Source organism: Hippopotamus amphibius, chromosome 7 (genome assembly GCF_030028045.1).
Source record: "Hippopotamus amphibius kiboko isolate mHipAmp2 chromosome 7, mHipAmp2.hap2, whole genome shotgun sequence".
Classification (NCBI taxonomy): Eukaryota; Metazoa; Chordata; class Mammalia; order Artiodactyla; family Hippopotamidae; genus Hippopotamus; species Hippopotamus amphibius.
This window is the reverse complement of record NC_080192.1, coordinates 104,169,106-104,183,927: the sequence shown is the minus strand read 5'-3', so window position 1 is coordinate 104,183,927 and position 14,822 is coordinate 104,169,106. Positions and strand designations below refer to the sequence as shown.

At 36.7% G+C, this 14,822-nt stretch overlaps 1 protein-coding gene across 2 annotated transcripts in view; it reads right to left on the bottom strand.

The window, feature by feature from the left end:
* PSME4 (proteasome activator subunit 4) overlaps nucleotides 1-14,822 on the bottom strand; it is a 98,428-nt gene that overhangs the window by 56,069 nt on the left and 27,537 nt on the right. For both annotated transcript variants that reach the window (XR_009054596.1, XM_057740885.1), the window contains exons 4-7: nucleotides 12,391-12,435; nucleotides 10,238-10,387; nucleotides 8,868-8,931; nucleotides 276-350 (exon numbers count right to left, since the gene is read on the bottom strand). Coding sequence is in view for 1 of the 2 variants with exons in the window: in XM_057740885.1 (XP_057596868.1) it covers nucleotides 276-350; nucleotides 8,868-8,931; nucleotides 10,238-10,387; nucleotides 12,391-12,435 (334 nt within the window). In the remaining variant the exon portion in view is untranslated. The remainder of the gene's footprint in view (nucleotides 1-275; nucleotides 351-8,867; nucleotides 8,932-10,237; nucleotides 10,388-12,390; nucleotides 12,436-14,822) is intronic.

Genomic DNA, 14,822 nt, shown 5'->3' with positions numbered 1-14,822 from the left:
ACTATTATTAGTACTTTCTAAATTACTCACTCTGAAACTGATAGTTCACATCCTGCATAGGTAAGATAAAAAAAAATCAAACATTTATGACAGCTTGATATGATCCAATTGCTTTTTGAAAATAAACGATCAATCTTTGTAAATTACTTATGTTTTTACTAACAGTCAAAAAATATTTTACGTGGTGCTAGAAGTTAGCATACAAAACACACTCCTCCTTGAAGATATAAAAATGATGTCAGTGCTATTGTATATGTTCAAATGTTCTTAATTACCTTTGGTACATATGGATCCCAATCTATGTACCCTATATTATCTGTAGCCAATCGAGCAAAAAGATTTACTAATTGCTGAAAGAAAACAAAAAAAAGAAAGACAGTTAAGTAAATACATTTGTTGTTTTTAAGGGTCATAGTCACACCCCTCATCCATTTGTTCTTTTCAGAATAATCATTATTGGCACAACTGAATTTAGTATTTGATTTCTGACAGTTTTTTCAAGTCTCCAAATTTAAGTTTTGATTCTCATCGCTGATTTAAAATCAACTGCAGAGAGAAGAAAGATGGCAGTGAAGTAGAAGGATGTGGAATGCATCCCTCTCCACAGATGCATCAGGAATACATCAAAAGACACAATAATTTCCACAGAGAACCAGCTGAACACCAGCAAACGACATCGGACATCAGAAAGGACTGCAAAGATCCTGACATAACTGGGTAGGATGAGGGGAAAAAAAAGGAGAAAGAGGAGGAGAAGAAAGGAAAGGGACTGGTGCCACACCCTGGGTCAGGGGGACCTGAAACAGAGGGGAGATTGCCAAATTCGGGGAAACGTCCCTTACCTGATGGGGAAACCCCTTCTCCAATGGGGAATTTCCCTGGGTCAGAAGGGAGGCATTTGGAACCGTTCAAAGAGGGTGAAGCAGCTGAGCTGTGGCAGACGGGAAAGAGTGAGAAACACACGGAGGGTCTGCACCACAGCTCAGCGTGTCCGGACTGAGACATTGGTTCACAGCTAACAGGGGGTTTGGAAGCTGGAATGTGGGAACCGGACAACTGGTTCAGGGTGAGAAACATTGTTGGCAGTGGGGAGATGGACTGAGAGGACAGAAGGGAAGAAATCTGCAGCGGAAAGTGCCTAACACGGAAAGTTGGGCAGCCACGGTGGCGGCTCAATACTGCTGACTCATAAGCAAGGGGGAGGAGCCGCGGGTGTAGCCTCTCTCTCAACGCCTGAGATGGACGAAGGAAGGACCCCTCTGGGCCTGGCTAAGGCACTCAGGGATAACAAAGGCACACGGGCGGGGCTGGCCTAGAGTGCCTGCAGCAGAGAGCCAAAAGTCCGCAGTGTGGCCCATCCCTGGAGACATTCTGTTTACACCTGAGCCACTGGCATCCCTCTGCAACAGGAACTGCCATGGCTGACTGAGCCGCCATGACCCAGGCAGGGTGCCCAGCAGAATCACAGCAGTGGGGAGGAGCTGCGGTTGGAGTTGCTCTCTCAGCCTGAGCCGCCCAAGCCATGTGACCCAGGCAGGGTGCCACTGCTCACTCACTCCCAGGGGAAGGAGCCACTATTGTACCCTCTCTCTCCCCACACACCAGCACTTACAGACGAACAATAAAGGAAGCTCTGCTGGTCACATAGTAATACAAAAAGCCCAAGGTGCATAGAAGGTCACTTACAGCTGAGACCCCAAGGAAACAGAAATATTATTATTAATTCTATTGATCTGGTCCATTCTGGGGTCAGTTCTGGTTTTTTTATTTATTTTTAATTTTATTAATTACGATCTTAGTCCTAAGTGATCTACATGTTTTATAACATTTTTCATTCTCTTCTTTATTCTATTTTTATTTTTAGCCTTTTAATATATTTCTATTTCTGGCTAAGTTTTTTGTAGTGCTGACTGTATCTCTCCTACCTTCTTTTCATCTCTATCTTTTATACATTTCTATTTATCTCTTTTTCTTTTCATATTTCCAGTCACACTATGCTCTCCTCTTGCCCTGTCTTCTATCCTTTTTTAGTTTCTTTTATCTTAATATACTTATAAGCAATATTATTGGTCTGCTCTGTTTGCCTGCTTTATTCTCCAGATGACACACTGCTTTGGTTTTTATTATTAGGTTTTGTCTTTATCTTAGTTCTAAGTATAACTGTCTGATTTCCTTCTGATAATCTTCAGTCTGTCTGGGGGTACTCTTGCTCTTCATTATATTTGATACTAGATTTCAAAATCTCCCTGAATTTTTGTTTGTGTGGGTTTTTTTTTTTTTTTCTTTTTCCTTTTTTTTTGGTTTTGAATTTTCTGTGGGTTTTCGCTTTGATTGACTGATGGCATACTGGGGTTCTTCTGTCAGGTCTTTCCAGTGCCTTATGTTCTACTGGATTCAGTATTTGTGTGTCTAATACATGTATGTGTTTCCTTGACTTAGTATTTGTTTGACTCAACACTCTGCCATTAGTCTGGGGCTTGGACAGTCTTCCTGAAACCCCTTTATTGCCGGGACAAGCAACCTTTGAAGTCTGAACTACTCCATCAGAAGTCAAGTAGGAGGCTCTGGGGAGGGAGCACTGAATCCAGGATGCTAGACTACTAGGGAGTCCTCAGACACAGGGAAGATTAACTGCAGAGAACTCTCACAGAGCCCTGTATCAGACTCTAAGACTCGGCTTCGTCTGACTGTCGGCAACTACCAGTGCTGGACACCTCACACCAAACTACAAAAAAGACAGGAACACAAACCCACCCACCAGCACAGACGACCTAAAGCCATATTAACCTCACAGGTACTCTAAAACACACCTCCCAACCTGGCCCTGCTCATTGGAGAGAAAAGACACAGAGCCACACACCGGAAAGCAGACACCAGACCCCCCCACCAGGAAGCCTATTCAAGACACTGGACAAACCCCACCACAGGGGGCAGAGGGCAGAAACAAGAGGAATTACTACCAGGCAGCATAGGGAAAGGAGACAGCAAATCCTAAAAATTAGACAAAATGAGAAAACAAAGAAACACCATGCAGGCAAAGGACAAGGAAAAAACCCCACATGACCAAATCAATGAAGAAGAAATAGGAAAATTACTTGAAAAAGAATTCAGAGTAATGATAGTAAAGATGATACAAAATCTCAATAACAAAATACAGAAAATACAAGAAACAGTTAATAAAGACTCAGAAGAACTAAAGAACAAACAAACAACAATGGACAACAAAATAACTGAAATTAAAAACACTCTAGATGGTATAAACAGCAGAATAATTGAAGCAGAAGAATGAATAAGTGAGTTGGAAGATAGAATGGGGGGAAATAACTGCCACAGAGCAGGAAAGAGAAAAAAGAATAAAAAGAATGGAAGAAAGTCTCAGAAACCTTGGTGACAGCATTAAGCACAGCAACATTCCGAATCACAGGCATCCCAGAAGAAGAAGAAAAAAAGAAAGGGTGTGAGAAAATATTGGAAGAGGTTATAGTGGAAAACTTCCCCAACATGGGAAAGGAAATAATTAATCAGGTCCAAGAAGCACAGAGAGTCCCATACAGAATAAACCCAAGGAGAAATACACCAAGGCACATATTAATCAAACTCACGAAAATTGAACACAAAGAAAAAATATTAAAAGCTGCAAGAAAAAAGCAACAAATAACATATAAAGGAAAACCCATAAGGATAACAGCTGACCTTTCTACAGAGACTCTGCAGGCCAGAAGGGAATGGCAGGATATACTGAAAGTCCTGAAAGAGAAAAACCTACAACCAAGAATACTCTACCCAGCAAGAATCTCATTCAGATTCAACAGAGAAATCAAAAGCTTTACAGACAAGCACAAGTTAAGAGAATTCAGCACCACCAAACCAGCCTTACAACAACTGCTAAAGGAACTTTTCTAAGTAGGAAACACAAGAGAAGGAAAAGACCTACAAAAACAAACCCAAAACAATTAAGAAAATGGTAATTGGAACACACATGTCAATAATCACCTTAAATGTAAATGGATTAAAGGCTCCAACCAAAAGACACAGACTGGCTGAATGGATACAAAAACAAGACCTTCTATATGCTGCCTACAAGAAACCCACTTCAGACCAAGGGACACATATAGGCTGAAAGTAAAGGGATGGAAAAAGATATTCCATGCAAATGGAAGTCAAAAGAAAGCTGGAGTAGCAATACTCATATCAGACAAATTAGACCTTAAAGTAAAGACTATTACAAGAGACAAGGAAGGACACTACATAATGATCAAGGGATCCATCCAAGAAGAACATATCGCAACGGTAAATATCTATGCACCCAACATAGGAACACCTCAATACATTAGGCAAATGGTAACAGCCATAAAAGGGGAAATTAACAGTAACACAATAATAGTCAGGAACTTTAACACCCCACTAACATCAATGGACAGATCATCCAAACAGAAAATAAGTAAGGACACAGAAGCTTTAAATGACACATTAGACCATCTCAACTTAATTGATACTTATAGGACATTCCATCCGAAAACTACAGGATACACTTTCTTCTCAAGTGCACACAGAACATTTTCCAGGATAGATCACATCTTGGGTCACAAATCAAGCCTCGGTAAATTCAAGAAAACTGAAATCATATCAAGCATCTTCTCAGACCACAACGCCATAAGACTAGATATCAATTACAGGAAAAAAACTGTAAAAAATACAAACACATGGAGGCTAAACAATATGCTATTAAACAACCAAGAAATCACTAAAGAAATCAAAGAGGAAATTTAAAAAATCTAGAAACAAATGACAATGAAAACACAACAACCCAAAACCTATGGGATGCAGCAAAAGCAGTTCTAAGAGGGAAGTTTATAGCAATACAGTTCTACCTCAAGAAACAAGAAAAATCTCGAATAAACAACCTAACCTTACACCTAAAACAAGTAGAGAAAGAAGAACAAAGAAACCCCAAGGCGAGCAGAAGGAAAGAAATCATAAAGATCAGATCAGAAATAAATGAAAAAGAAAGGAGGGAAACAATAGCAAAAATTAATGAAACTAAAAGGTGGTCCTTTGAGAAGATAAACAAAATTGATAAACAATTAGCCAGACTCATCAGGAAAAAAAGGGAGAAGATGCAAATCAACAGAATTAGAAATGAAAAAGGAGAAGTAACAATGGACACCTCAGAAATACAAAAGATCATGAGAGACTACTACAAGCAATTATGCCAATAAATTGGAAAACCTGGAAGAAATGGATAAATTCTTAGCAAAGTACAAACTTCCAAGACTGAACCAGGAAGAAATAGAAACTATGAACAGACCAATCACAAGTACGGAAATTGAGACTGTGATTAAAAATCTCCCAACACACAAAAGCCCAGGGCCAGATGGATTCACGGGCGAATTCTATCAAACATTTAGAGAAGAGCTAACACCTATCCTTCTCAAACTCTTCCAAAATACAGCAGAAAGAGGAACACTCCCAAACTCATTCTACAAGGCCACCATCACCCTGATACCAAAACCAGGAAAAGATGTCACAAAGAAAATTACACACCAATATCACTGATGAATATAGATGCAAAAATCCTCAACAAAATACTAGCTAACAGAATCCAACAGCACATTAAAAAAATCATACACCATGATCAAGTGGGGTTTATCCCTGGGATGCAAGGATTCTTCAATATATGCAAATCAATCAATGTGATACATTATATCAACAAATTGAAGGATAAAAACCATATGATCATCTCAATAGATGAGGAATAAGCTTTTGAAAACATTCAACATCTATTTATGATAAAAACTCTCCAGAAAATGGGCACAGAAGGAAATTACCTCAACATAATAAAAGCCACATATGAGAAACCAACAGCCAACATCATTCTAAATGGCGAAAAACTGAAAGAATTCCCTCTTAAAACAGGAACAATACAAGGGTGCCCACTCTCACCATTATTATTCAACATAGTTTTGGAAGTTTTAGCCACAGCAATCAGAGAAGAAAATGAAATAAAAGGAATCCAAATGGGAAAAGAAGAAGTAAAATTGTCACTCTTTGCAGATGACATGATATTATACATAGAAAACCCGAAAGACTCTACCAGAAAACTGCTATCACTAATTGATGAATTTAGTAAAGTAGCAGGATACAAAATTAATGCACAGAAATCTCTTGAATTCCTATACACTAACAACGAAAAATCAGAAAGAGAAATTAAGGAAACTCTCCCATTTACCAGTGCAACAAAAAGAATAAAATATCTAGGAATAAACCTGCCTAAGGAGGCAAAAGACCTGTATGCAGAAAACCATAAGACACTGATGAAAGAAATCAAAGATGATACAAACAGATGGAGAGACATCCATGTTCCTGGATTGGAAGAATCAACATTGTGAAAATGACTATCCTACCCAAAGCAATTTACATATTCAATGCAATCCCTATCAAATAACCAACAGCATTTCTCACAGAAGTAGAATGAGGAATCTTATGATCTGTACGGAAACACAAAAGAACCCAAATAGCCAAAGCAATCTTAAGAAGAAAAGATGGAATTTGTGGAATCAGGCTTCCTGACTTCTAACTATACTACAAGGCCACAGTGATCAAGACAGCATGGTACTGGCACAAAAATAGAAAGGAAGATCAATGGAATAGAACAGAGAACTCAGAGGTAAACCCAAGCACATATGGGCACCTTACCTTTGACAAAGGAGGCAAGAATATACAGTGGAAAAAAGACAGCCTCTTCCATAAATGGTGCTGGGAAAATTGGACAGCAACATGTAAAAGAATGAAATTAGAACACTTCCTAACACCATACACAAAAATAAACTCAAAATGGATTAAAGACCTACATGTAAGGCCAGACACTATAAAACTCCTAGAGGAAAACATAGGCAGAACACTCTATGACATCCATCAAAGCAAGATCCTTTTTGACCCACCACCTAGAATCATGGAAATAAAATCAACAAATGGGACCTCATAAAACTTAAAAGCTTTGGCACAGCGAAGGAAACCATAAACAAGACAAGAAGACAACCCTCAGAATGGGAGAAAATACTTGCCAAGGAAGCAACGCACAAAGGATTAACCTCCAAAATATACAAGCAGCTCATGCAGCTGAATACCAAAAAAGCAAATAACCCAATCTACAAGTGGGCGGAAGACCTAAATAGACATTTCTCCAAAGAAGACATACAGATGGACAACAAACACATGAAAAGATGCTCAACATCACTAATCATTAGAGAAATGCAAGTCAAAGCCACAATGAGGTATCACCTCACACCAGTCAGAATGGCCATCATCACAAAATCTAGAAACAACAAATGCTGGAGAGGGTGTGGAGAAAAGGGAACTCTCCTGCACTGTTGGTGGGAATGTAAGCTGGTGCAGTCACTATGGAGGTTTGGAGGTTCCTTAAAAAGCTAAAAATAGAACTACCATATGACCCAACAATCCCACTACTCGGCATATACCCAGAGAAAACCATAATCCAAAAGGAAACATGTACCATAATGTTCACTGCAGCACTATTTACAACAGCCAGGACGTGGAAGCAACCTAAATGCCCATCAACAGATGAATGGATAAAGAAGATGTGGCATATATATACAGTGGAATATTACTTAGCCATAAAAAGGAATGAAATGGAGCTGTATGTAATAAGGTGGATAAACCTAGAGTCTGTCATACAGAGTGAAGTAAGCCAGAAAGAGAAAAACAAATACTGTATGCTAACTCATATATATGGAATCTAAAAAAAAAACCGTACTGATGAACCTAGTGATAGGACAAGAATAAGGATGCAGATGCAGAGAATGGACTGGAGGACATGGGGTTGGGGGGCGGGGGGCGAAGCGGAAGCTGGGACAAAGTGAGAGAGTAGCACAGACATATATACACTACCACCTGTAAAATAGATAGCTAGTGGGAAGTTGCTGTATAACAAAGGGAGAGCAACTCGATGATGGGTGATGCCTTGGAGGGACAGGACAGGGAGGGTGGGAGGGAGTCACGGGAGGGAGGGGATATGGGGATATATGCAGAAATACAACTGATTCACTTTGGTGTTCCTCAAAAGCTGGTACAAGTGTAAAGAATTTATATTCCAATAAAGATCTTAAAAATAAATAAATAAAATAAAATAAAATCAACTGCAGCTGAAACGCTTATTAAAAAACGGGAAATGACAAAGCATCATCCACAGTGCAAACAGAAAAAGAAGTTTTAATGAAACACACACGTAGAAAACATCCACCAGGTTTCCAGCACTATGTGAGTGAGGTTACAAAAGGAAACAGGGTCTTACTCTTCATGCATTTCACAGTATACGTATATACTTCCAAATATTGATAAAACTAAAATAAAGAAATGTTTACTTCTCCTAGAATACAGCAAATAAAATTCTAAAAAACCAGACTTCCCCAGTGGCACAGTGGTTAAGAATCTGCCTGCCAATGCAGGGGACACGGGTTCGATCCCTGGTCCGGGAAGACCCCATATACCACAGAGCAACTAAGCCTGTGAGCCACTACTACGGAGCCCATGTGCTGCAACTACTGAAGCCCAAACGCCCTAGAGCCTGTGCTCTGAAACCAGAGAAGCCACTGCAATAAGTAGCCCGTGCAACACAATGAAGAGTAGCCCCCAACTAGAGAAAGTCCACGCGCAGCCAATAAAAACCCAACGTATCCAAAACTAAATTAAAAACAAACAAAAATGTAAAAACAAACAAACAAAACTCTAAAAAACTGATTACAACACTGCTAAGAGACAATTCTAGGGAACTAAAGTTACTTATCAAGTGATAGGATATATTTACTTCCAAATTAAGAAAGTATATAAGAAAAAAATGGGATACTCACCCCCTCCCACTGTGGGAGATTTTGCACTGAAACCCAAAGGCCAATTAATTCATCAAACCAAAGTCTGAAGAAGAAAAATGTTGTTATGAATAGCAAGTGATTTACAGAAAGTGGTTCAAAACCAGTATCCTTTGTAAATTTTTAACATTATTCTTACTGATAACTATACCACCTACAAAAAATAATACTGAAAGTTACAAACTTAATGGAACGAGGCACTAGTTTTGCCTGAATAGTCTCCTTTCAATTTATTTATGCTAAAAAGAATAATCTCATCAAAATTCTACCTCATTGTTAAATAACTGTCTACCCTTATCTAACCCTGTTTACAAGTTTCTCCTTCCTCTCCCTGCCTTTTTCCTTTAGTGCTTTCCTGTTACTACTTGTTACTGCAACTCATCCTTACTCTCTTTTCTTTAATAGGCAATTAGTAATTACACCGTTAACTAGCACTAAAGTTAATGTTCCATAAAAGAAATGAGCCACTAAAGTATAGTGGGGGGAAACCATCTCAAATTAAAGAAACAGAAGACAATATAGAGTCAAAAAAAAACATTTGTATATTATTAAAAAATCTTTACAAATGTCAAAGAAATTAAAAGTTTTTAGAAGTTTTTAATTAAAATTAAATTTCATAAATATACAGCTAGATACAAAATTTCTGATTTGACAAAAATAAAAGATTTGACATCTCACTATAGAAAATATGGTGGGAGCAGGGTGGGAGGGCTAAGCATGAACCCATAACATAACGATAATCACTACTGTCCTTCCAGTCTTTTTTTCATCTTTTACTTTTTTCATAAAAGTATAATCTAAATATTTTTCTAGGGTTTATTATATACCAGCAGTCATCCAAGGGGGGAAAAAGTTCTCAAAAACAGTGAAAAGACTAGAACAAGGGAAAAAAAAATTATATATATATATATAAAAGACCCAAGAAAAACTATACTACACATGATGAGGGTTAAAAGTAAGGTTTAGAAAAACACTTTTCCCTTCCCTAAACTCTAGGCAATTTAACATTTCCATCATTGCCTATTTACTGAAATTTTCAACTCCTTTTTGCACTTATTATTCTTTCTCTCCCAACAGCTTAAATTAAAGCGTTATTCTCTCTTTATTTGCAATCCTATATTTAACTGTTTTAGCCTTCACACACACACCTTAAGTATAAGAAACATAATAGAGTTGGCAAATTGTTTTTTTACTTCTTACTGTTTTACTACTTTGCTAATACACACACACACATATATGTATTCCCTACTATATTCTAGAATTTGTCAAGACATATATATATATATATATATATGTCAAGAGATATACATATATATATATACACACACACACACATACATATATATACTTACTTAAAACCTTTATGATGAAGTTCTGGAGGAAGGGAGGTAGGAAGAAATATTTCAAAATAAGTGATGGCCTTTTGCATTGTTACATCAAAAGGGCACATTAAAGGCCGCCATTCTTCTAGCATCTCTGCTGTGGCGTCTGCTGGAAAATACCTAATAAAGAAGAAGGTTTCCATGTATCTGATCACTGGTTAAAAGCTCTTCATCAATATATGACTGACAAAAAAGGTGGAGAAGGGGAATGTATTCGTAAGATAATATCACACACTACCAATAACAAGTTAGCTTAAAATAAACACACATTTTTACAACTCTAAAATAAATAGCTTATCACATTTAGATAAGGTAGATTTTTTTCTTGACTATGGACTTGGAAAAATGCTATAAAGTTGAGAAATCTCAGATAAATACAAAGTTATTCAAATGACCTATAAACTTAAACATGATTATGCATTTTTTCTTCCTGTGTGCTATGTAACAACAATAAGAGAAAACAAATAAAACAAAACAACTTGTCATAGGGAATCTAGTCTATATAAGAAATGGATAATCAGCAATGTGAGGAAGAGAACAACAGCCCAGGAACCTCTAGGCACCTTAGGAACAAACCATTTACCCTCACTGTATCACAGAGTCCTCCTATATACAAGAAAGGATTGGGCTACACGATCTGGTCCTATAGGCTCCAACATTCTAAAATTCTGTGAAATGGGCAAAAGCATCCTTGGGGTATAGAAGATTTAGAAAAGTAAAATCTGAAGTGTGCAGATACACACAAAATCAAGGTAAATGATAAGGAGGACCCATTATCCATTTGGATATGGAATGGATACCCAAATGTGTAGGCAAATGAGGTTTAAAATGATGAAAAGCATATGAAAATTTCCAATTTGGGTATGGCCAAAGAAGTTAGGAAACCCTTTCAAATACAATTGGAGGTTTGGCCTATACATATTATCAATCATTTGTATCTTTATACATCTGCGTTGTTAGAATCACACTTCATTCCTTTATGTGAAAAATAAAATCACATTTCTAGTAATACTTCTGCTGAGTTCATCAAAGACTTCTGTACCAGATCATTGTGCAACAGGTTAGAATTTAAAAAAAAAAAAAGGGCAGAATATATTCTACCTTCAAAGATTTCATACATTTGATTCCCTTTCCTAATTTTTCAGTCCACTGTTAGCCTAGTAATCCAAAATAAAAGCTTGGGCATTGTATGAATTATCTAAGGACCTAAAAACTAGTAAGTACCTCAGTGACGATCAAATTTCACAAAATGACACTGCTCATTCGTGGCTTATTGAATGACTCGGGTTAGATCTTAAGTCTCTTAAAAAGGAGACATTTTATATCCTGAAAATACATTTGCCCAAGATTGAGTAGTACAGTAGGTCAGCAACAAGTATCTGACTTATAAAACAACTTTAATCCATATTACAAGCATATGATAAATATACAAATTTCCACTCAAAAGAATGGAAATTCAAGTTTCACTAGTAAAAGAGCCTGGTAAATAAGAATAAAAAAACAGTTCAAGTCCACACAAGCGGACTTTAATTAAACAAAATTCTATCCATACTCATCATTAAACATCAGAATATGGGATATTCAAAGTCACATACTGTACCAAAAGAGAACATACTAGAAAAAAAAGTATGGGCCATCTTATTACTATTATTCATTTTAATATAATACCTACGAGGCTCATTCTGGAACATATTTTTGATCTGAGTAACAATACTCTAGGAAAACCTTTCAAATGAAGCCAGTTACACATACATTAGTGCATTCTTACTTTATAATGGGTGACTGACCACACCATTTATTTTATTGATTGACTGCCGTGAGACATACAGGATCTTAGCTCCCCAAACAGGGATCGAACCCGTGCCCACTGCTGTGGGAGTGCCGGGTCTTAACCACTGGACTGCCAGGGACACCCCACCCACACCACTTAAAAATTTCTAAATTTATAAATGAAATCTGAAAAGTTCAGTTCAAGATTTAGAAATGATACGTTGTGCAGTGACTAACATCAATCACAACATCAGATGCTAATTATACCTTTAATTTCCTCTTCAAAGCATACTAAAGATGGGGAAAAGCCCACACAAACAATAAGACGCTTTATAAATTGAGAAGCTACTTACGGTCGGCAGCTTTTCACGAGTGTTTTGAGAACATTTTCTACAGAACTGGGGGGAAAAAGCCATTTGATAAATTAGGTGGGTGTATTTTAAGAACAAATCTAATTCAATTAATAAATATCTCAAAGACATTCTCATACATTTAGATATTAGCTGTGTACATGCAATAACTAATCCTTGTCTTTCATACAAACTCTAATGATAACTACCTGAACTCCGTAATCTACTCTTTCCTTTGCCTTCATTTTGCTCATTCCATGCAATGAACTAAAGGGAAGAAAACTTGAAAAAGGGCAAATCATCTTCAAACCTTACGAAGTGGGCAGCAATAAACATACTTAGCAACACATCAAGAAGTATGTTCAGTGGCTTCCAATACTAATTTTAAATTTTTATTAAAGTGCTTTTACATCAAAAAACAAACAGCAAAGTCTGGTGTGCTTCTATCTGCAACTACCAGAAAGTAGTTTTCTGTAACCTACTGATGACAGTTTTTTTTTTTTTTTTTAATTATTTTTTTTTTGGGGGTACACCAGGTTCAATCAACTGTTTTTATACACATATCCCCATATTCCCTCCCTTCCTTGACGCCCACCCTCCCTGCCCTGATGAGAGTTTTATAACCCTCCAAGGCACTGTATTGCCAGCAATGATTATCAAAATAAGCAACCACCACCTTTTTGCCTAGCTACTTAAAAAGTTAGTTGAGGAACATTAAAAGCTGTAACTTACTTTCCAACTTGTAGGTGGTTCAAGCGAATTTAGGAAAACAACATAAATATCTGTAAATGAACTTACAATAAACACTTCTACTTTAATGAAAAGGCTAGTGTGTACTGGTTTAAACACACATCACCAGAATGAAATATTTAAAATATTAACTAGACCAGTTAAAAGAGGTCAAATGCAAATCAACAAAACAAAGGGTAATTTTGAACTGGAATTTTAAAATAAATGTGTGACTACTTACAGCATGATGTATACAAGTAAAAATAAAACAAGCCCCCAAATCTCAAGAGAAAAAATTACAGGGGAAAGGGGTAACTTTCAGGCAGTGCTTTCACCTGACACTTTCTCATTAAGCTTGAAATTCTTAAGTCCAGAAGTCTATCCAACTTCTCTGAAAGCTTAAGAACTAATCTGCAAAGAAATTCCAAGGAATAACACACACCAAACTCAGCACAAGTAATCGATGTACTATATAACCAAGAGAGAAAACTATAATTTCATTACTTGAAGCAGTAAGAATCCTCTTTAATTTCAACAGTACTCAGAAAAAAAATTAACTAAAGAGGAAACTGGGATAATTCTAAAATAAAAAAGATGACCATATGGCCAGAGAGCCATTGTGGAGCATTTTTCTCTGATTATCAAAGAGAGATGTTACCTTCTCTCACAAAAAAAGCTCATCAATTCAGAAACAGAGTTTGAGAGACCATCTAAGTTTGCCTAGTTAAAAAGAGGGGATGGAGGGGGACACATTTCTCTCCAACGACATTTACAACTCCCTGAAGACTACAACTATGATTTTTACTTCTGGGCATTTCCAAAGTGCTTATAACAAAGCTGTGTTCATCTACATGTATACATACGTTATAAATATATTTATATATTTATTTATTTACAAAGCTCTACTAACATTTTCTATCGGAACAACAAAGTGCACTGATCTTTGGATCTCCTTTTAGTTTGGACTGAAGAACTGACTTAGAAACAAATTTTATAATTCATAGATAAGATGTGAAGATCCATCTAGTTCCAAATGAAATGAGATCAACTTAAATGCCGATTTTAAAAAAGATAATTCTAAAATGGTAAACTTATGGTCCAAGGAAATAAGCAGATGACCTATAATTCTAACAGTTCCTAATGTTTGTGTTCATTTTAACTTTACACTTATTTTTAACTGTTTCTGTGGCAGCTTGTTTGAGAGTACAACAAACATATAATTTCAAAAACGATTCTAGAAAGCAAGTCATAAAAGACTGCATAGCTACATGTTTTCTCCAGTTCCCTTCACTCTTCAGAAGAATAGGAGCTTAATTATAAGACTTGTCACTTCACTCATTAGAGGAATAGGGTGTGTGGGAATGTGATTTAGTTCATCTAAATAAAGTCATTTCAACCCCTTCTTACATATAAGGCCTGTGCCATTGGATCTATGTTCTTTATCCAGAAAAGGGTACAATCTCTCTAACCTGTGACATCTGTATAGTGACCTTTTGTGATTCTTGTAATCTCTGAGGATGAAGGGAACAATGTTTCTGTTTAAAAATAAAATAAAAGGTTAAGGCTAGATGCTACTAGATTATATTTCATTAATTTTTAGAGGGAGTGAATAATCACTAAAAACATTTCCAATTGTTGGAAATTTCTAATTCTAAAGTGACAACCATTTAAAACACTTCTTTTTTTAAATCAAAAGGAGTCTACAG